Here is a 22,020-nt window from a genome sequence, read left to right as displayed (position 1 = left end):
ACGTGCAGGTTTGTTACATATGTATACGGGACATTTTTAAATGTTTTATTTATGGATGTAGTAAAGATCCCACGGAGATCGAGATCTTGTACAAATATCCATCCTCATCTGTACATTTTTTAAAACAGGATAGGAACATTACAAGAAATAGCCCCTGTTTCATTAAATCTTCTGTTGTAGGAGTTTGCACATGTATGGCTTTTTGTAAAGCGGGTACTGAGACAACTTCAACAGTGGTTTTGAAAGATCAGTCTGAATTTTCATAGGTGCAGCATTTTTTATTTTGCCCACATCTGTGGAAGAAGAGGCCCATACAGTGTCAGGGATCTCAGAGAGATCCATAAAAATCTATCTATCTATCTATCTATCTATCTATCTATCTATCTATCTATCTATGTATCTATTTTTTTTTTGAGACAGCATTTTGGCTGTTGCCCAGGCTGGAGTGCAGTGATGCGATCTCAGCTCACTGCAACCTCCGCCTCCTGGGTTCAAGAGATTCTCCTGCCTCAACCTCTGGAGTAGCTGGGATTACAGGCTCCCACCACCATGCCCGGCTAATTTTTGTATTCTTAGTAGAGATGGGGTTTCGCCATATTGGCCAGGCTGGTCTTGAACTCCTGACCTCAAGTGATCCTCCCTGCCTTGGCATCCCAAAGTGCTGGGATTACAGGCATGAGCCACTGTGCCTGGCTGACACTGGGAATTTGAGATGGAGTCTCGGTGTATTGCCAGGCTGGAGTGCAGTGCAGAGGCGCGATCTCGGCTTACTGCAATCTCCACCTCCTGGGTTGAAGAGATTCTCCTGCCTCAGCCTCTGGAATAGCTGGGATTACAGGTTCCTGCCACCATGCCCGGCTAATTTTTGTATTTTTAGTAGAGATGGGGTTTCGCCATATTGGCCAGGCTGGTCTTGAACTCCTGACCTCAGGTGATCCGCCCTGCCTTGGCCTCCCAAAGTGCCGGGATTACAGGTGTGAGCCACCATGCCTGGCCATAGTTCTTAAACATATAAGCAGGTAGAGTTCTAGGTGGAGAATACTGGGATGTCCTGAATGCACCCTGGCCTTTGTTTCCTCTGAGACTCTGCCAAATAAGCTATGGGGTGTCTAGCCAGGGGGTTACCATTCTAGGATGCAGGGAAACACAGATCCTCCTCCATTATTGAACAGGAAAGAATGACTTACCCGAGCTCAAACTCAGACAGACAAATAGAAACAAACAGAATCGCCCCCTTTTGTGTGACAAACGGAGAGCTCAAAGGTGAAGAGAAGGAAGCTCAGATCCGAAAAAGACTTATCCCAAACCCCTTGGTTAGCAAGAAAGTAGTGAACACAGCTGGCTGTGTGGGTGCCCATGCCTGGTTACTCCCTGCAGTCAGGACTCCTTGGGATCTTCTTTGAATCTCACTTCTAATTCCCCCAAAATGTCCAGAATAAAATAGGCTCCAATTAGGGGGGGGGAAAAAAAGTTTATTGTCATGCAAAAAGCATGAATCGTGATCCAGGAGACTTCAATCTGAGCGGTAAGCAACTCAGAGGCAGGCTGGTGTAGGATGGCTTAGAAAGCAAAAACCGGCCAGGCACAGTGGCTCACGCCTGTAATCCCAGCACTCTGGGAGGCCGAGCCAGGCAGATCACGAGGTCAGGAGTTCGAGACTAGCCTAGCCAACATAGTGAAACCCCATCTCTACTAAAAATACACAAAATTAGCCAGGCATGGTGGTGGGTGCCTGTAGTCCCAGCTACTCAGGAGGCTGAGGCAGGAGAATCGCTTGAACCCAGGAGGCAGAGGTTGCAGTGAATGGAGATTGCACCACTGCACTCCAGCCTGGGCGACAAGAGTGAGACTCCATCTCAAAAAAATAAAAAAATTAAAAAATATTAAAAAAAGGCCAGGCGTGGTGGCTCACGCCTGTAATCCTAGCACTTTGGGAGGCCAAGGCGGGTGGATCATGAGGTCAGGAGATCGAGACCATCCTGGCTAACATGGTGAAACCCTGTCTCTACTAAAAATACAAAAAATTAGCCAGACGTGGTGGTGGGCGCCTGTAGCCCCAGCTACTCGGGAGGCTGAGGCAGGAGAATGGCGTGAACCTGGGAGGCGGAGCTTGCAGTGAGCCAAGATTGCACCACTGCACTCCAGCCTGGGCGACAGAGTGAGACTCCATCTCAAAAAAAAAAAAGCAAAAACCAGGAGGCGGCTTCACCTTCACGATGACCGACTATGATGGTGGGGGCTTCCATATGACAAGGGATCGGTTAAAAGTGATTGTCTTACATCCTTTTGGAAGGCGATTTCAGCTTTGTTTATGATTCTCAGCAGCATTTATTTACAGGGAATAAGCTAAGTTTCACTCACATTCAGAAGTCAAACTAGATTAAGTTTTGTTTACATGGCCTAACTGCTTTTGTCTGCTTTGGGGAATTCTCAGTCCTGGTCTCCATTTTTAAAAAATTATTTATTTTTTGAGATGGAGTCTCGCTCTGTCACCCAGGCTGGCACGATCTCCGATCACTGCAACCTCCACCTCCCGGGTTCAAGCAATTCTCCTGCTTCAGCCTCCCGAGTAACTGAGATTACAGGCACCCGCCACCACACCTGGCTAACTTGTTTTTTGATAATTTTAGTAGAGATCGGGTCTCACCATGTTGGCCAGGCTGGTCTGGAACTCCTGACCTCAGGTCATCCGCCCACCTCGGCCTCCCAAAGTGCTGGGATTACAGGCGTGAGCTACCACGCCCGGCCCATGTTATTTTATTTTAACACAGATAACTAACTGTCTTTGAGTTAGAGACAGGACTTTGGGGCCCAAAAGGGGCGGGAACTCCAAGGGGCTAAGAGAGGGGAGGCTGGGCCCACAGAGGAGGTCTGGAGGGGAGTGTCCACCATGCTATTTGAGAATCCAGCAGGCAGGGCCTTAAGAGCAGCTCCACTTTCCAAAAAGAGAGAAACTGCCCCAAATGGGCCATCAGGACAGCTCTGGGAAAGGGGCCCCAAAAAAACTCCTTTAAACATCCCTGTTTCACTGACAGGAAGACTTCGGCCCAGATTGGAGGGGAAACAGAGAAGCGTAAGCCTCGAATAGTTAGAATGGTAGCTGAGACCAAATTTTGAGCATTGGAAATGTTTGCATACCATACAAAGAAAATTAGAAAAATATATGGGGATTGGCGAAAAGGCACCCTTTCCCCAACACTTTGCCGCCATCTGCTGGAAGAGTGTTGTAATGACTATAAAACACCGTGGTGTTACAGCGCCCCCTAGCGCCATACAGTGGACAGTCACAGAACAGTTCCAAGAGAAATTTTTTTTTTTTTTTTTTGAGACGGAGTCCCGCTCTGTAGCCCAGGCTGGAATACAGTGGCGCCATCTCGGCTCACTGCAACCTCCGCCTCCTGGGTCCTGGTTCAAGCAATTCTCCTGCCTCAGCCTCCTGAGTAGCTGGGATTACAGGCACGTGCCACCATGCCCAGCTAATTTTTTTGTATTTTTAGTGGAGACGGGGTTTCACCATGTTGGCCAGGCTGGTGTTACACTCCTGACCTCGTGATCTGCCCGCCGCGGTCTCCCAAAATGCTGAGATTACAGGCGTGAGCCACCGCGCCCGGTGGAGAAATCTTAAAAAGACCGCTAACAAAAATGCTTTGAGGCCGGGTGCAGTGGCTCACACCTGTAATCCCAGCACTTTGGGCAGCTGAGGCGGGCAGATCACTTGAGGTCAGGAGTTCGAGACCAGCCTGACTAACATGGGGAAACCCCGTCTCTACTAAAAATACAAAAATTAGCTGGGCGTGGTGGCACACGCCTGTAATCCCAGCTACTTAGGAGGCTTGAACCCAGGAGGTGGAGGCTTCAGTGAGCGAGATTGCGCCACTGCACTCCAACCTGGGCGACAGAGCAAGACTCCATCTCAGGAAAAAAAAAAAAAAAGCTTTGAGAATGCACAGCTCTGGGGGAAGTCGTGAGTTTTCTCTTCAGGGGTAAGGTTAGGGAACACCCATGTACTAAAAAGGGAAAAATCAGATTAACCAGGCAGGATAAATTCTTGCCATCATAAAATTGTTTGCTAAAAGGGGTCAAAAGCTTTTCCCCAAATATTATTTTAGCATTTGGCATCAAAGGTTTTATTATCTCCCACCGAATACGCTCTATCCTCCTTCCTAGTTGTGTCCCCTCAGGTATATTGCTGCTTCTGTGCCTCAGTTTCCTCATCTGTAAAATGGGGCTGTTGCAAGGACCCAAAGTGCCTGTAAACCGCCTGACACAAAGTGCTCAATGCTACTGCAAACTGGCTCAGGGCACAGACTCTGCAGCCAGTCAGCTGGTGCTCAAGTCCCGTTCTGCCATTTGCTGGCTGTGTGACTCTGAGCATGTAACTTAACCTCTCTGTACTTCTTATCTTGCTTATCTGTAAAATGGGCATCTGAAAAGTGTCTGACTCACTGAGTTAGAATGAAATGTTAATGCGTGTAAACTCTTAGAACAGAGCCAAGGGGGCGGGCATGGAAAATCACCCTGCTGCTCTTCGACTCATCCTGAGATGGGTGCCCACCCTGCCCCTCCTGGTCCCCTCAGGTTTTAACTGCTTCCACCCATTTTCCAGTGTCCAAATTCCTCAACCTGTTTCCCCCCATCCGCTGGACCACGGAGATGAGAGCCACGGGAGGGTGTGGGCAGAGGGAACCATGGGCCCAGTTTCTCCATCTGTGGTGCTGGCCGGGAGGGGAGGGGTGGTGGCATCTGTCCCTCTGGCTGCCAAGCAACTGACACCCCCCACAGGTGGGAGGCAGGGGCCCCACCCGGTGCTATGGAGGTTAGGTCATCTTTCTGCCTTCCCTGGTGGCCAGAGCTTGGGTCTGTGATCTAATCATGGCCATTGACAGATGGGGGTGGGGGAAGACAGCGTGAAAGGGTTCAAGAGAACGACAGGGAGACAGAACTCGGGTCCTTCCTGCCTTGGAGTCTCTGTTCCATCCAGCTGGGCAGATGCCTGGGTCCATCCTGGTCGATGGGGTGGGGAGCACCTAAGACCCCCCCTCCCCCCGGTTCTCTGGTCTTCCCTTCACAGCTTCCTTTGTCAGTGGCGAGGCTTCTTAGGACCCCTAATTCATGTCCATGACTCCTGGGAGTCCACATCTGCTCCTGCCAGACCCTGAGACTCCCCAGCAGCCTCCGACACCATTGCTTAGTGTCCACACCTGCCCCCAGCCTCTCCCCCACCTCCGTGTGCCTGGCATGTCCCCAGCGTGATGACCCTGATCCAAACTGTAACTAGAGTGGTGTCCCCTATTTTAGCAGACTCCTGTGCTCAAGCGATCCACATGACTCGGCCTCCCCAAGTGCTGGGATCACAGGCGTGAGCCCCCGTGCCTGGCCAGCCCTGGATGTTCATCACCTGCCTCTAAGGGCGTCTCTCCGTCACACTCCCTTTTGGAAGTTACTGTTTCTTTTTGGTTCAATTCACTGCCTCTAACTTCAGAGCCCTACTCATGTGTATTTATCCCCCTTGATTCCCCAAAACTTATCGGCTTACCCAGACCTTCCCCCATTAAATGCTTTCCCTCCCTCCCATGGCCCTTCCGTTTTCCCAAGCCCAGCTCTGTGGCGTTGATCTGCTCAAAGTTTTGGTACTTGTGGTGGGTGTGCCTGAGTCTCTTTGTTCTGACTTTACTGAGACATTGATCGCCGTAAAGGTCCCATCTCTTGCAGCATCTTCTGAATTTCTCTTCTCGTTTAAAAACTTCCTCCAATAGCCACTTGGAAAAAGATAAAATTAGACCCATTCCTCACATCACATACAAGAAGGAACTCCAAATAGACTGGAGATCTTGACATAAAGAAGAAAACTGTACAAAAACCAGAAGAAACCCGAGGGAACTTCCCTGAAACCTGGGTGTACGGAGAAGTGCTGACTCCCACGCCAGCACAATTAAAGAAATACTGATACATTTGGCTTCATAAAAATAAACTTGTACCGTGGCAACAAACCACAAGTGAAGTCTAAAGATAAAAGACAGTCTGGGATATAGACTTTCAAATGGTTAAGGTGGTACAGTTTATGTTATGTGCTTTTTACCACAATTTAACAAAAAAGGACAGAATGGGGGAAAATGATCTGCAACATACATCACAAGCATGGGGCCTCTGCTGTGTCCCCTCCGCAGCACTCCCTCTGGAGAACCCAGCCAGACCCGACAGGGAGGAGACGGCAGCCAGTCAGGGAGCACTCTTCAGACACGGGGAGCAGGAGGAGCGTGATCATCACAAACGTCCATGTCAAAGACAAAGAGGGGCTGAGGAAATGTTCCAGATTGAAGGAAATGAAAGAGACAATTGAATGTGTGGCAGGACATTGCTGAGGCAAGAGCTACAGCTGGAATGCAGTTGGTTGATTTAAATATAAACATTTAATGCTCCCTTGAGGGACCCAGCTGCCACGTTGAGAGAAGCTCAGGCCACATGGAAGCCACACGCAGGCGTTCCAGTGCCAGCCCAGCTAACAGCCCACAGCAACTGCCGTCACAGGAGTGAGCCCCCACAGAGTCCAGCCGGGCGAGTCTTCGGATGCCTCCAGCCCCAAATGCCCCCGACCACAAATGCCTCAGCCCTCAGGTGCGCCCTGCACGGCCAGGCCCAGCCAATCACAGAACTGAGGAAGACAGCAAGGCATTTGTTGTGGAAGCCGGGGGGTGGGGGCGGGGGGGTGTGCGGTTAGGGTGTTTGTTATGCAGCTGTGCAGCATGGCTGCAGCCCTGAAGGAAGAAAAGGCTGGCTCCTGGGAGGTCACCGGAGAGCCCTCGGTGTGTCCTCCCTCATAGGAGCGTCTCTTTATCTGGGGCCCTGGGCCACAGTGGACAGTCTATGCTAAGGATGTGATTTAGGGTGGGGGCCGTGGGTCTTTCTGGAGGCTATGGTCAGCCACGCGGGGTGAGCAGTCCCCATGACCAACCCCTGAAGAAAACCTTGGTTGCAGAGGCCTGGGTGAGCTTCCCTAGGTGGCCAAACTCCAGCACGCTGTCGCATCCATGCGGGGAAAATAAGCGCTGTCCACACAGCTCCACGGGAGAGGGCAGTGGGACGCTTGCGCCTGCCTCTTCCCTCCTCTCATTCTCATCCCCATATTCTTGCTATAATAGGCCCTGAGGATAATGACCATACTGGGTCCTGGGAGACCTCCTGAACTGCAGCGGCAGGGAACCCCGACACCCAGTGAGTCTGAGAGCCTCACAGCTGCCCGCCTGGCTGACTCCCATCAGGTCTGAAGCACCCTCCCGACAGTCATGGTGGCTGTTTTTGTCTTTCCCAGGGGAAATGAATGGCACTGGCAACCTGGGCCTCGTGCCTGTTTTCCTGAAGCCATGTGTACTTGGCTTCTGGACCTTGGCGCACCTGACCCCAGAAGGCGGTGCACTTACTGTAAGGCTGATGGGCCTTAGAGAACACCTCCCCAGCGCCTACGCGCAATCAGGACCGCGGACGCCTCATGTCTGCCTGGGAGGCCTCCAAAGGGCCAAACACTCCCGGACTCGGCCCTGCAGGAGTCATTTGCTGTAGACCATCCCCCAGTGCCACATACCACTGGAGAAAGCTGAGTCCAGAGGAGCTCAAACTTGAAAACACAATCTCTCTGGAGGGCCAAGGCCTGGCAGGGCAGCCTGAATGGAATCCAACGTTACCTGTGACTAAGAGCCAACCGGGAGTGAGACAAGGGTCCTCTGGTCTCCCTGGATGACAGGAGATGCATGCCTCATCGTGTGATGTCAAGAACCACTGCTGGGCCTACCCTAAGCAGGGAGCAGGAAGCGGCACTGTCATGGCACTGTCATGCTTGTTGCTGGAGCCAGCAAAGGATGAGGATATGCCTCAGCTTCTGCTCTGCTCCACTCAGTGCTGGCCTCATCGCCCCACCCAGGGGGCAGAACTCTCCCCAGGAGCCCACGGTGCTGGGCAGAGGCAGAGGCCACTTGGGCGGTCAGCCCAGAGCTGGGTGGGCCCGGCCAGTGGGACTTTGCGGCCTCCCCACCCTCCGGATCTCCTGAGCAGGCGTAACCCAACCCGGGCAGCTCCTTCGGCTCCACCATCCAGAGACAAGCTGACTTCCGATAATGACTTTATTTTAACATATTTAATTACAGACATAAAATAGCTGGGGAGGGGGGTGAGCCCCAGCCTAGCCCCACCATGGGGCTATAGGAGGGGAGGCGCAGGCGGGGCCCCCCTGCTGACCCTCTCTCTGGGGGTCTTCCTATGGCGGGGCCCTATTGCTTGAGTGGGGGAGGAGCCATGCAAATGAGGGGGGCAGGGCAGCCACTCGGCCCCACCCCACCCCGAGGACGGCCTCCCCACCGAATGCCCGGGCTGTGCCCCCAGCCCCAGCTGCTCCACCTCCTTCCTCTCTGTCCAGGGAGCAGACCCTCTGGCCAGCCCCTGACTGCCCCTACCCCCTCTGCAAACCTAAAGGGGAATAAATACAAACTTTACAAAGTAAAAGGGGGTCCAACATTGCCCTGGGGCGGGGCCTGCTCTGCCCCTGGCCCGGGGCCTGGGTCCGGTGGGAGTGGAGGGGCCCTGGGATGCAGGCCGCCCCGCCCATCACCTCACATCATTCCTAGCTGCAGCAGCGTGTTGGCATAGGCCATGGGCTTGACGTTGGGATGAGGCTGTGGGACGAGGGCAGGTGGGATGGAGAGAAGTCAGAACAGAGCCCCTGAGCACCCACCAGCAGAACCTACCCCTGCCCCTTACCAGGGTCTCAGCCTCCTTGTCCCCAGGCCGGGATGGGAGGGGCAGGGGCCCTGAGGGGTGACTCACCACTGCTGTGAACTGGTGGAACTGAGGCCGTAGGTCGGAGCCCTGGAGGTGGATGTAGGAGGCTTTGTTCCCCATCTGGTCGCTGCAGGGACAGGAGCAGAGTGGACAGTGTGGTCAGGGCTGGGTGAGGCTGGTGGGTTAAGAGAAGGAAGGGCTGGGCAAGAAGGGACAGAGGGAGAGGGAGGGACAGAGCCACAACAGACACAGATGGACAGAGAGACAGAGATGGGAAAGACGAATCCAGGGGAAAGAATGGGAGGGGCAGGAGGATGGGGATGGGGAAAAGAGGGTGGGAGTGAGGGAAGCAGGAGCAGGAAGGGGCAGGGCATAGCTCATGGAGGTGGATGCTCGCCAGACCCCACTAGGAATCTGATCACGCTTCTAGCTTTGCCCACCCAGAGATGCAGGGAACAGAGGAACATGTCACACGGCACCACGGGGATGCAGTCAGCCTAGTCCAGGACACAGGTGACTCGTACAGCAGGCAGCAACCTATTCTTCAATAAATAAATGATGCGGGTGGGGAGAGACAGGGAACTCACAGGCAAAGAGACTGAAAATGTGGTCCTTGTTTAGGTCCTGTCTGGAAGAAGTCAACTGGAAAAGACACTTAGGAGAGACCAGGAGAAAGAACTTGGCAGGATTCGGGTGGGGGCAAGGGATCAGCACTCGTGTGTGTGTGAGTGTGTGTTTTGAGATGGAGTCTTACTCTTGCCCAGGCTGGAGTGCAGTGGCGCAATCTCAGCTCACTGCAACCTCTACCTCCCGGGTTTGAACAATTCTCCTGACTCAGCCTCCTGAGTAGCTGGGATTACGGGTGTGTGCCACCACGCCCTGCTAATTTTTGTATTTTTAGTAGAGACGGGGTTTCACCATGTTGGCCAAGCTGGTCTCAAACTCCTGACCTCAGGTGATCCGCCCACCTCGGCCTCCCGAAGTGCTGGGATTATAGGCGTGAGCCACCACACCCAGCCAGCACTCAAAACTGTAAACACGATATTGTGGTTAAGAAAAAGATCCCTTTCCTTCTGAAAAGTGCTGGGCAATCAGTGGGAGAAAGGTGAAGTGCCAGGGGCTTGCTGTAACACAGGGCAGCTGGTCAGCGCCCACAGGCTGGCCCCACTGGTGCTGCATGGGTGGGTGACACACACGGGGGTGTTCGTCATGTTATCTGCTCTTGCCTGTCTTTGAAATGTTCCATCATAAAAAGGCAAAACAAAAACCAAGACAAAAACCCATGGCTTGGTAGAGGCCCTGGGAGGGAAAGGCAAAGACATACCAGTAGTTGGGGGCAGAGAAGACGGTGACACAGCGGCCTCCGTGAGCCACCTCGTAGCCCTCGGCCTTGACTTCGTGGCTGCGGATGATATAGTCCAGGTTGTTCTCTTCCAAGAAGGCCTTGGTGACGTCAGGCCCAAACTGACAGCTCACGCCCCGCTTGCTGACCGAGCGCCCGTTCTGAGGGTGGGCAGAAGGGAGAGACAGGGGTTCAGGGTGACTGTCTGCCTCCACCTGCTGCCACAGCCCACACCCACCGGCCCTGCATCCCACCCTAGACTCACCTGCGGCTGTGGATCTGACCAGAGCAGGTCACACATGGGCCCTGGTGGGGAGCGAGGGAAACATTAGGGACCCGTCCACCTCCCCGGGGGTGGTCACTCACAGGCCACCTCCTGGCCTGGCCAGGTGCTGACCCCACAGCCCAGCCTGGGTGGGTGTTGGGCAGGGGACATCCAGCATGGACATTCAGGACAGGCGAATGATTCTGAGCCACCCCCACCCTCTCTGCTGATCTGCCCTCCAGACCCCATTCAATCCCCTGTGGCCCCGAAGCCAGATAGAGCTTTCAATGTCACTATTCAGATCAGGCCCCTCTCCCACTCAAAGCCTTTGGTGGCTCCGCACTGCCCTAGGAACAAAGTTCCTCACTGGGGCCTGTAAAGCGCCATAGGATTTGGGCCCAGTGAACCCCATGTCCAATGTCAGCCCTCAAAGCACAGCCCTGCCCACTCGCCAACTTCTCCCTGCCTTAGGACCCCTCCTCAAGCCTGGAATATGCTCGCCAGGCTCTGTGCACAGCAGGTGCCTCTGCTTCCCGCAGTGTCAGCTCAAACCTCGCCTCCCTGAGCACCCGGCACCAGCCCACCCAATCCATGTCCTCTGCAGCACTCACAGTGTGCATGTGCGTGTGCACCTGTGGGTGAACTCTCTGAAGTGTGCCTGTCACTAAGACAGGAGCCCCAAGACCTCCTCTCCTTCCAGGGTTCCACAGCTGAACTCACAAATAAGGACAGGTGTGCTCGGCGGTCACCGTGCCTTCACCCCGCACCATGGTCACGACCGTGCTTGCCATCACAGCCCCATGAAGGAGGTGCACTGGCCCAAGTCGCAGGTGAGGAAACTGAGGCTCAGACCCGCTGTTTCTTGCCAAGGGCACAAAGCCCATCCTCTAAGGCAGGGATGGGTTGCAGGGGAGAGCTCAGCCCAGGCTGCCCCTTTCTGCTGGAGACACCTGGCCCCGCGCTGCTCACCTGAATCTGGGGGTTGTCGATTCCGCTCAATTTTCCGGATGTCATCCAGGGTGACACCGTCTTCACTGAACAAGCCTCCGTGCATGATCTGGGGAGATGGGGGATGCCGCTGTGAGGGAAGGCGCCACCCACCCACAGGCCCCAACTTCCTTTACCAGCACATCTGCCCAGGTGTGGCTGGGTGGGGAACCCACACTCGGGGCTCGCGCCGTCCTCACCAGCACTTTGCCGTTGATGCACTGGGCCAACGGGAGCCACTCGAACACCTCGCTAAAGAGCTCGTACATCTGGGCTGTGTACTTGGCCTTCACCTCACCCTCGAAACCGTAGATCTGGTTCATGTTGTCTGTCTCGTGGTTGCCTGGCCAACACGGGGACAGAAGAGAAAGCTCAGCCTCCAGGTACATCAGTGTCCTCCAGCCTGGCACCCTCAAGGCCCAGAACTGTGCATGTGTCCCTTGCCCCCACGGGCCTCGCACTTCCCACTGCGGTGCCTTCCAGACTGGAGGTACCAAGGGGGGAATCTTGACAAAAAGTAGGTCCATGGCTAGGCACCATGGCTCACACCTATAATTCCAGCACTTTGGGAAGCCAAGGCAGAACTGCTTGAGCCCAGCAATTTGAGACCAGCCTGGGCAATATACTGAGACCTCTCTACAAAACAATTTTAAAAATTAGCTGGGCATGGTGGTGCGTGCCTATAGTGCCAGCTACTTGGGAGGCTGAGGCCAGAAGATCACTTGAGCCCATGAAGCGGAGGCTGCAGTGAGCTATGCTCATGCTACTGCACTCCAGCCTGGGCAACAGAGCAAAGCAAGACCATCTCAAAACCAAAAAGTAGGCCCATCTACAGAACATGTCCCCAGCCCACCCCACCCTGAGCTCCATCCTTCTGTCTCAGACACAAGCACCCGGCCTCCTTCTTCCCTTCCAGAGCTTGGGGGCAAGGAGAAGGCTGCCCAGTCTCGCACCTGCTCAGACTCTGCTTGTCCGACTCCTCGGCCTGAGCACTTGTTGCCTCCTGCAACGAGGCCCACAGTGGGGCTTCCTGAGCTTTGACCCTGTGCTGGACACTGCTGCGTGAACCCTGTGAGCCCAGGGACACGGGCATGCAGGCTTCGCCCCAGCCTACCACTCACCTCCCAACTCACCCCGACCCCGCCATGGGCAGGGCCTCCCCTGTGTGGCCCTCACATCCCGGTGAGCTCCTCTTGTCTAATCTCATCTGGACACCAAGAAACCTACATTTTCAACACCCCTTGGAACCCCACCCACATCCCATGTCTCCTGAGTCTCAGCCACATCCAAAGGGGAGCTCCTCAGCTCCTGGCCACACCCTGCTCTACATGTTCCCGTCTTCGTCACTGGCAGCCATAGCCCTCCAGATACTCCGGCCAAAACCCTAGAGGGCCCCTTTCGTTCCCTCTTTGTCTCACACCTGTGTCTGTTCCTCCAGCAAATACTCTGGGCTCTACTTCAAGTTTCTCACTTTTTTTTTTTTTTCAAAGAGACAGGGTCTTGCTCTGTTGCCCACACTGGAGTGCAGCGGTGTGATCATGGCTCACTGCAGCCTCACACTCCTGGGCTCAAGCAATCCTTCCACTTTGGCCACCCAAGAAGCTGGGACTACAGGTGCACGGTGCCACCATGCCTGGCTTTTTTTTTTTTTTTTTTAGACTGAGTCTCACTCTATCGACTAGGCTGGAGTGCAGTGGCGCAATCTCGGCTCATTGCAACATGTGCCTCCTGGGTTCAAGCGATTCTCCTGCCTCAGCCTCCCAGGCAGCTGGGATTACAGGCGTGTACCACCATGCCCGGCTAATTTTTGTATTTTTAGTAGAGACGGGGTTTCACCACATTGGACAGGCTGGTCTCGAACTCTTGACCTCAGATGATCCACCTGCCTTGGCCTCCCAAAATGCTGGGATTACAGGCATGAGCCACTGTGCCTGGCCTTTTTAAAAAATGTTTACTGGAGACAAAGTCTCACCGTGTTGCCCAGGCTGGTCTCAAACTCCTGGGCTGAAGTGATCCTCCTACCTCGGCCTTCCAAAGTGCTGGGATTACAGGTGTGAACCAGCACACTCAGCTCCAGGCTCTACTTCAATCAAGAGAACCCAAATCTGACACCAAGCCTGAATCTGAGGGGGCACAACTGCCTCGTCAACAGTCTCCTTACTCCCACCCTCGAGCCCTGGTCTGTTCACTCAGTCACTCAGCTTTAGTGCCAGATTTAGGGCCACCCAGGAGCCTGTTTCATGCCCTTGTGCAAATTAGAAAAAGGGGCCCATCCTCACACCCTTGTTTGCCATCTGCTGAAAAATGGTCAGAGTAAACATCCATTTCTACACTATCTACGATGTAAACGCATCCTTTGGTGTGATGCTTTTGTGCAGTGCACTACATACTCAATCTTAAAAGGCCGCCCTGTGCATGATCTCCGAGTCCACAAAATAAATACAGCTGCAACTATTATCCTTGCAGAGTGAGTGCCCCACTCAGGACCCCACAATGAACCCAAACCTTGTCACTTCCCAGCTCACCTCGAAGTAGGTGAAAGTGATCTGGGTACAGGAGCTTGAAGCCGAAAAGGGTGAGGATCACTTCTACAGAGAAGGAGCCTCGGTCCACAAAGTCACCATTAAATATCTGTCCTGCTGAGGAAAACATGGCAAGCGTGGAGGGGAAGGGGTGCGGTGTGGTGGGGTTGGGGGTGGTGGCAGAAGATGGGCTAGATGGGCTGCTCCTGCCTGGCCTCAAGCCTCCTGTCAGCACCTCCCAAGGAGTGAGGACTTGGCAGGGCTCAAGGGATCTGGGTTTCTAATCCTTTCCTCACTGTGGCTCCAGCCAGAGCTTGGCCGCTGAGCCTCAGTAGTATGGCACTGAGGACCCTGCCTCCTGTCTCCCGGAAAGCCAGTGGCGGGGAGGTGCAGGGACTAGTCAGTCTACCTCCTTCAGCTCTCCTCAGAGAGGCCTGGAGCCATGGGGGAGATGGGACACGGGCCCTCCCACTCAACAATGCATAGGCCTAGTGGCCCTACAAGTGGCCATTCATCAAGCAGATACCATAATACGGGAAATACTTAGATAGCATCAGGTGTGGGCCAGGCCCTGTTCTTAACCTGTCCTCTCAGTAACTGCTGAGTAACAAGGTTGCACATATTATTATCCCTCTTTGCAAATGGGGAAACTGTGACACCAAGCAGTGAAGTAACCTGCTTCGGTCACACAGCTGCGAAGTGGCAAAGCCAGGATGGAACCCAAGTGTGGCCAGTGCCAGGTGCCATTCAAATGCGATCCTGAGGCAGACGAAGACAAGCCAAGACCCAGAGAGACTGAGCTACCAGCTCAGGTCACACAGCAGGTGGGTGCTGGCCCAGGCCTGTCCGAGCCTGGAGCCTGGGGTGCATGGCCAGCCTGCAGCTCCACCCACACCTTGGTGCCCCAGCATGGCCAGGCCTCTCCTTTCCAAGGTCACGTCTTTTCCTGGCAGGGGCTCCTCCCACTCTATGCAGACCTGAGGCTGCGGCTGGGGGTGGAGGTGGGGAGAGGGTGGCTCTGCTGAGAAGGATACATAGGGGTTGGTCTCCGAGGGTAAACCGTTGAGCTCGAATATGTTGAGGAGGTCATAGAACTGGCCATGGGTGTCCCCGCATACTGTAATCTTCTCTGTCTGAAAGAAAAGAGGCCACCGGAGAGGGAGGGGCCCAGAGAGAGACGTGGGGAGGGGGCAGAGATGAGGGGAAGGGTAAGAGTTCACAGTAGACCAAGAAGAATCATGCAAGAGACACAAGCAGGGAACACAAACGAAGACCAAGAGGCCAGGAGAGAAATGGGATATTCAGGAGGAAAGGCACAGGGGTGGGGTGTGAGGGAGAGAGGGAGGTGGATCCGTGAGTTCCTGAGCTCTGTGGCCCCTCCCCAGCCAGAGAGCCCACCCCCGCTGGCCCTCCCCGCACTGCCCCACAACGCGCACCTCTTTGAGTGTGGTTTCCACGAGCGTGCTCAGCTTGGAGAGGACCTCTTTGACCTGTACCAGAATCTGGAAGGTAGGGCAGACTCAGTGGGACCGGCTGCAGGGGCTGCTGCCCAACCCGGACCCGAAAGCCTGGACTGCCCATGAGACGCTGCTGGGCTGAGGGCGAGGGAGAAGCAGGGAGAGAAGAAAAAGGGCAGGGCAGGCCTGGGGGAGCGGGAGCAGGCGGGGCCGGAGGCAGCCGCAGGCTTCTGTGGCCTGTGCAGTGCTGGAGCATTGCGATTGTTTCATACGAAAACCTGATTCTTGAATTATCTTAAAATACTCAGCATCATGTGGAAATACATGCATGAATCCAGATCGTAGAACATTTTATAAAAGAACTGGCCTGGACACAGCGCAATGTCACTGTCATAAAAGAGTCTCCCAAAAAAGAAGTGAGACTTTCTAGGTAAAAAGAGGTAAAAAGGCAGGTCATAGGCAACACTGGTGCTTTCAACGGACGCTGAATTTTTTAAAAGCAGCTAAAAAGGATGTTTTGGGGAGAGCTGGGGAGAATTAAAATACTAATAGATGTCTAGAAATGCAGATGATTTATTTTTCACAGATTGGAGATGACCTTGACAATGACATGCATATTTGTCAATGTTTCCAGATTTTCCGGATGGCCTGTGGACTGTCTACCTTAGTCAGTATTATCACATCAATGATGAATTTCTAAGGTAGGACAATTCAACTGTGGTCACACAAGAGGACGTCTTTGTTTTTGGGAGATCCAAGTTATGATGGCTGCAACTTACTCTCAAATGGGTTAGTGGAAAAAAAAGAAAAAAGTATACATATACAAATGCATAAATAAGTAGACAGACACATAAAGTTAACGCATTAAAATGTTCACAAGTGGTGAATCTGTGTGAAGGGTGGACAGATGTTAACTGTACTGTTCTTTCAGCTCTCTGTAGGTTTGACGATTTCCAAAATAAGCTGGGGAAAAAGGTGTTAAGAAAATGCAGGCGGCATCCACTTCTAGTCAGAAGGTAGAAAAGTTACAAAAGACTGTCTCGCCCTAAAGATGAAAACAAGCCAAACAAGCAACAAAATCAAATGTAAAGCCGTCTGAGAGCTGGCAATGCAAAGGGACCTAAATTAATCAAAATGCAGACAGGACGAGCCCTTCCTTGGTGAAGGAGCCCACAGCTTTCATCCTGGTGCGAGGCAGCAGGGTGGGATGCCCTGCGTGAGGGGAAATGAGTGGAAGTTCATGACCGTGTGGGGATTGGCGTGACAGATGAGGACTCCAGGGAGCCCCAGCACAGCCCGCCTCTGCCCCCTGCCAACTCCCTCACACGGGCTTCATGGAAGGTTGGGCGCGAGGGAGTGAGGTGCAGAGAAACCTCCTGAGGTACAGAAGTGGGGGCGAGACTGGAGAGCGGAGAGCACCCCAGTGGCCCCACAGTCTGGCGGCAGGGCTGAATACCAGAGGCCTCCCACAGTTCCAAAAGCTGGCGACTTTAAAACATAAAGACATCCCTGGAATTCTGCCAGGGCTAAGATCCCAAGCTGTGCTGAAGGGAAAGTCCTAATTCTACTCTGAACACATTTAAAGCCGGTGGTAAAGAAACTCCAATAAAAGCTGCCCCTAAACTACAGATGAGGTTCACACAGCCCCTCCCTCTTGTGGCTCTACAGGAGAAATGTGTGCCATTTTCTTATTTGTTTATTTGTTTTAAGACAGGGTCTCACTCTGTCACCCAGGGTGGAGTGCAATGGCTCGATCACAGTTCACTGCAGCCTCAACCTCCCAGGCTCAGGTGATCCTCCCCACTCAGCCTCCCAAGTAGCTAGGACTATAGGTGCCAACCACCATGCCTGGCTAATTTTTGTATTTTTTTTTGTAGAGGTGGGGTTTCTCCAAGTTGCCCAGGCTGGTCTTGAACTACTGGGCTCAAGCGATCTGCCTACCTTGGCCTCCCAAAGTGCTAGGATTACAGGCCTGAGCCACGGTGCCCAGCCTAAGTGTGCCATTTTCTGAGGAAAAACTTTATTTACCTCAGTCTCTAATGTTCTTTTATACAAAATAGCTGGCATACAATAAAACTGTAAAACACATGAAGAACTGGTAACAGAGCAGACTCAGAGATGAACCAGATGATGGAACTATCAGACAGAGACTTTAAGATAACCATGGTAAATGTGTGAAAGGACTTCGTGGAAAAGGTGGACAACATGCATGAACATATGAGACACAGAGATGAAAAGTCTATTAAAAAAAACACAACTAAATGAAAATGCTACCAATAAAAAATACAATGTAAGAAATAAATAATTCATTTGTTGGGCTTAACGGCAGTTACAAAGAATCAGTGAACATAAGGACAACTGAAATTATCTGAACTGAAATACATAGAGGAAAAATCGTGAAAAGAATTAAAAAAATTCAGGTCATTAAGATCTAAGGAATAGTATCAAATAGTATCAAAGAGCATGTTGTTAGCTTTCCAGACGGAGAGGAGAGCAGAAATGGGAAGAAATATAAGAAATAATGGCTAAGAACTTTCCAAAACCAATGAAAGATATTAACCCACAGACTCAAAAAAAGCACATCAAAGCCCATCATAGTCAAACTACTAAAAACCAAAGATAAAATCTTAAAACCAGTGAAGAAAACAAGAGACTATATAGAACAAAGATATGAATGATTGCTGAGTTCTCACAGAAACAATGGAGGTCAAAAGGCAATGGGAAAAAAACACATTTAAAGCACTGAAAGAAACAATGTCAACCTAGAACTCTACATCCAGCAAAGACACCCCTAAAAATGAAGACAAAATAAAAACATTTTCAGGCAGACCAAAGCTGAGAGAATTAGTCTACAGCAGACGTGCACTGTAAGAAATGCTAAAAGTACTCAGGCAGAAGGGGCATGATACCAGATAGAAACTCACATATGGAAGAAGAAACAAGGAGTAAGAGAAAGGGTAAATATAAAAGACATTTTCCATGTATTCATACGTGTATTTCTTTAGAAGACTAGTGTCTATTTAAGGAAATGACAACAATGTATTTATAGGCAGATGCATAAGCATGACAAGAGCACAAAGGCTGGGAGAAAATAAAAGCAATCACAATATTGTAAGATTCTTTTTTTTTTTTCGAGATGGAGTCTCACTCTGTTGCCCAGGCTGGAGTGCAGTGGCACGACCTTGGCTCACTGCAACCTCCACCTCCTGGGTTCAAGTGATTCTTCTGCCTCAGCCTCTTGAGCAGCTGGGATTAAAAGTGTGTGCCACCACGCCTGGCTAATTTTTGTATTTTTAGTAGAGACAGAGTTGTAGAGATGGGGTTTTTGCCATGTTGACCAGGCTAGTCTGGAACTCCTGACCCCAAGTGATTCACCTGCCTCGGCCTCTGAAACTGCTGGGATTACAGGCATGAGCCACTGCCCCAGGCCATAAGATTCGTATATTGTCCATTAAGTATCATATTATTATTTGAAAGTAGAATAGGACAAGTTAAAGTTACACATTGTAATCTTTGGAGCAGCTTTTTTCATCCAGGGTTCCGGGAAATGATTAAGCCCCACAAAAAATATTTTCAGTGATATCTGCTCAGTTCTCCCAAGAAGAGCACACAGATTCACAGGAGAGGAGTTAATTCACTGCAGATATAATGGATGCCTAAGGGAGTTAGGGCTTAATTCTTTCTATAGAGCCTCAGCTGAGAAGGGCTGCTCTAGAGCAACCATGTAACACTCCACCCCTCGCCACACACATTCAAAAGTATAACAAAAAATTCAATAAAACAGATGAAATGCTAAAAGATTCCTGATTCACACAAAGAAAGTCAAAGAAGGAGAAACAAGGGGAAAAAAAAACAAATGGGACATATAGAAAAGAGATATCTAGACAGTAGACTGAAATGCAATCATATGATTGCTGATAGTTAAACATAAATGAACTAAACACTCCAATTAAAAGGTAAAGATTGGCTGGGAATGGTGGCTGACACCTGTAATTCCAGCACTTTAGGAGGCTGAGGTGGGTGGATTATCTGAGGTCAGGAGTTTGAGACCAACTTGACCAACATGGTGAAACCCTGTCTCTATTAAAAATACAAAAATTAGGCCAGGCATGGTGGCTCATGCCTGTAATTCCAGCACTTTGGGAGGCTGAGGCAGGTGGATTACGAGGTCAAGAGATCGAGACCATCCTGGCCAACATGGTACAATCCCATCTCTACTAAAAATACAGAAGTTAGCCGGGCATGGTGGCGCACACCTGTAGTCCCAGCTACTCGGGAGGCTGAGGCAGGAGAATCACTTGAACCTGGGACACAGAGGTTGCAGTGAGCTGAGATTGCGCCACTGCACTCTACCCTGGTGACAGAATGAGACTCCGTCTCAAAAAACAAAACAAAAATTAGTTGGGTATAGTGGCGTGTGCCTGTAATCCTAGCTACTCTGGAGGCTGAGGCAGGAGAATTGCTTGAATCCAGGAGGCAGAAGTTGCAGTGAGCCAAGATCACACCATTGCACTCCAACCTGGGCAACAAGAGCGAAATTCCACCTCAAAAAAAAAAAGGTAAAGATTGTCCAACTGGATAAAAAGGCAAGACCCAAGTATATGCTGTTTATAAGAAAAACATTTTAAATATAAAGATACCAATGTGTTAAATACAAAATGGTAGAAAAGTTATAGCATGCAAATATTAACTGTAAAAATCTGGTTTAACTATTTTAATAGAAAACAGGGATTTCAAGCCAAAAAGTACTGAAGTCACTTCATTATAATGAGTCAATTCATCAAGAAAGCATAACAATTCTAAATGTGTGCCTAATAAAAATTTCCAAATACAGGAAGCAAAAAACTGAGAATTATAGGGAGAAATAGGCAAATCTACAAGTATAGTCGGAGCTTTTAACAGCCCCCCTCAATAAATGATTGAGCAATTAGAAAAAAATAGGCTATAAAAGATTTTTAACAGCAGTCTCAACCATCTTGAACTAATTGACATTTATAGAGCCCTATGACTAACGACTGCAAAATACACACTATTTTCCAGTACATACTGCATGTTTGCCAAGACAGATCTAAAAATAGCCCCAATGGAATCATCCAGAGTGTGTTGTCTGACCAAATTAGAAATCAGTAACAGTAACATCTAGAAGTCCCCAAATATTTGGGAGTTAAACAATACCCTTCTCAATAACCTATGGATAAAATCAGAAACCATAAAGAAAATTAGAAAACAATTCTAACTCAATGATAATGAAAATACGACATATTAAAATTCATGGGACGCAGCTAACTTACTGCCTGGAAGGAAATTTAGTTTTAAATGCTTTGTGTAGAAGAAAAGATGTAAAATTAAGAGCATTAATGTCCATCTTCAGAAGCCAGAAGAAAGCAAATTAAACCTCAAGCATGCATAGAGAATAATGAATGAAAAATCAATGAAACAAAAGACAATCAATAGAGAAATTCAACATAAACAATGAAAACATGTTCACAAAAAGACTTGTCCAAGAAGTTCATAGCAGCTTATACTTATAAAAGCTACAAAGTAGAAATAACCCAAATGTCTCTCAAAAGAAGACTGCATAAACAAGTCATGGGCTGTTCAGACAATGGAGGACTTGAGCTACCGATATACACAACATCCATGTATGAATCCCACACACATTGTGCCACATGAAAGAAGAGACACTAAACGCTGTAAGCCCATACGACATTGACATGAAATTCAAAACCAGGCAGAATTAATTTACAGTGGTGAAAAATCAGATCAGTGGTTGCCGCTGGGATGGGAGTGAGGGCTGACTAGAAAGGGGTCAAAGGGAGCTTTCTGGTTGATGGAAATGTTCTGTAACTTGTTTGGGCAGTGGGCACATAAAACTCTAAAAACTCATCTAACAGGACACTTCAGATTTGTGTATTTTATTGTGCATTAATTATACTTCAATTAAAAACAACCAGGAATGTGGACATTCCTCCTCCTGTTTCATCTTTAACAACGTGATCATCAACAGCTAACCCATACAGAGCACTAACCATGTCCTAGGCACTATTCGAAGCACTGATGTGGATTACACGCAGTTACTCCTTACAACAGCCCTTGGTGGAGACGGTATGATTATCTCCACTGTACAGAGGAGGAAATCAAGGCACAGAGAGGTGAAGCCATCTGCCCACAGGCACACAGCTAGTATGTGGGAAGGTAGAGATTTGAACCCAGGCCACTTGGCTCTCTAGGACCTATCAAATGGCGGCTTCCCATATTGCCTGCACACTCCTGTAAGAGTCACCTGCCTGTCAACCTGACTCACAAGAAGTCCCGAATCCTCATAACCAACCCAGGAGGTGGTGGATCTCAGCAGTTCCCCAAAACTATGGTAAGGTCCCTGTAGCCCTGAGAGGTCAGGGCAGGGGGCCTTGTCCAGATGGGATACCAGAGCCTGAGTCTCACTCAACCAGTTAACACCCTGTGGCCAGCTGCCCTCCTGGGTCGGGGAGAGGGTGGTCTCAGGACTAGGAGCAACCATCAGGTCCCAAACAACCTGCAACAACCAGCAGCCACAGACGCCCAAGAGCCTGGGATGAGAACTCAAAGCAACAGACTCTACTGCTTCTTCACCTTTCACCCTGGGCCAGTCACCTGACCTCTCTGGCCCTTTGTCCCTGCATCTGTAAAATGGCACTG

At 50.7% G+C, this 22,020-nt stretch overlaps 2 protein-coding genes across 20 annotated transcripts in view; one reads left to right on the top strand and one right to left on the bottom strand.

Annotated features, from left to right (window-relative positions):
• The window catches only part of CCDC8 (coiled-coil domain containing 8), a 49,237-nt gene that overhangs the window by 26,198 nt on the left and 1,019 nt on the right, over window positions 1-22,020 (top strand). For 3 of the 19 annotated variants that reach the window (XR_010132009.1, XR_010132007.1, XR_010132010.1), the window contains exon 2: window positions 5,757-8,487. The gene's annotated coding sequence lies outside the window, so the exon portion shown is untranslated. Of the gene's footprint in view, window positions 1-5,298; window positions 11,207-14,551; window positions 21,239-22,020 lie in introns of those variants that run through there. The other 16 variants (XR_010131995.1, XR_010132002.1, XR_008673862.2 and 13 more) reach the window with 12 other exon arrangements.
• Window positions 8,097-22,020, bottom strand: part of PPP5C (protein phosphatase 5 catalytic subunit) — a 43,644-nt gene continuing 29,720 nt past the window's right edge. The window contains exons 5-13 of the mRNA XM_004061018.4: window positions 15,322-15,387; window positions 14,920-15,018; window positions 13,889-13,994; window positions 11,564-11,706; window positions 11,346-11,433; window positions 10,377-10,417; window positions 10,094-10,272; window positions 8,815-8,896; window positions 8,097-8,663 (exon numbers count right to left, since the gene is read on the bottom strand). Of these exons, the coding sequence (XP_004061066.1) occupies window positions 8,601-8,663; window positions 8,815-8,896; window positions 10,094-10,272; window positions 10,377-10,417; window positions 11,346-11,433; window positions 11,564-11,706; window positions 13,889-13,994; window positions 14,920-15,018; window positions 15,322-15,387 (867 nt within the window). The 3' untranslated portion in view covers window positions 8,097-8,600. The remainder of the gene's footprint in view (window positions 8,664-8,814; window positions 8,897-10,093; window positions 10,273-10,376; window positions 10,418-11,345; window positions 11,434-11,563; window positions 11,707-13,888; window positions 13,995-14,919; window positions 15,019-15,321; window positions 15,388-22,020) is intronic.

This window comes from Gorilla gorilla, chromosome 20, assembly GCF_029281585.2.
Source record: "Gorilla gorilla gorilla isolate KB3781 chromosome 20, NHGRI_mGorGor1-v2.1_pri, whole genome shotgun sequence".
NCBI lineage: Eukaryota > Metazoa > Chordata > Mammalia > Primates > Hominidae > Gorilla > Gorilla gorilla.
The sequence above is the reverse complement of the archived record's forward strand: the minus strand, read 5'-3'. Positions and strand labels throughout refer to the sequence as shown.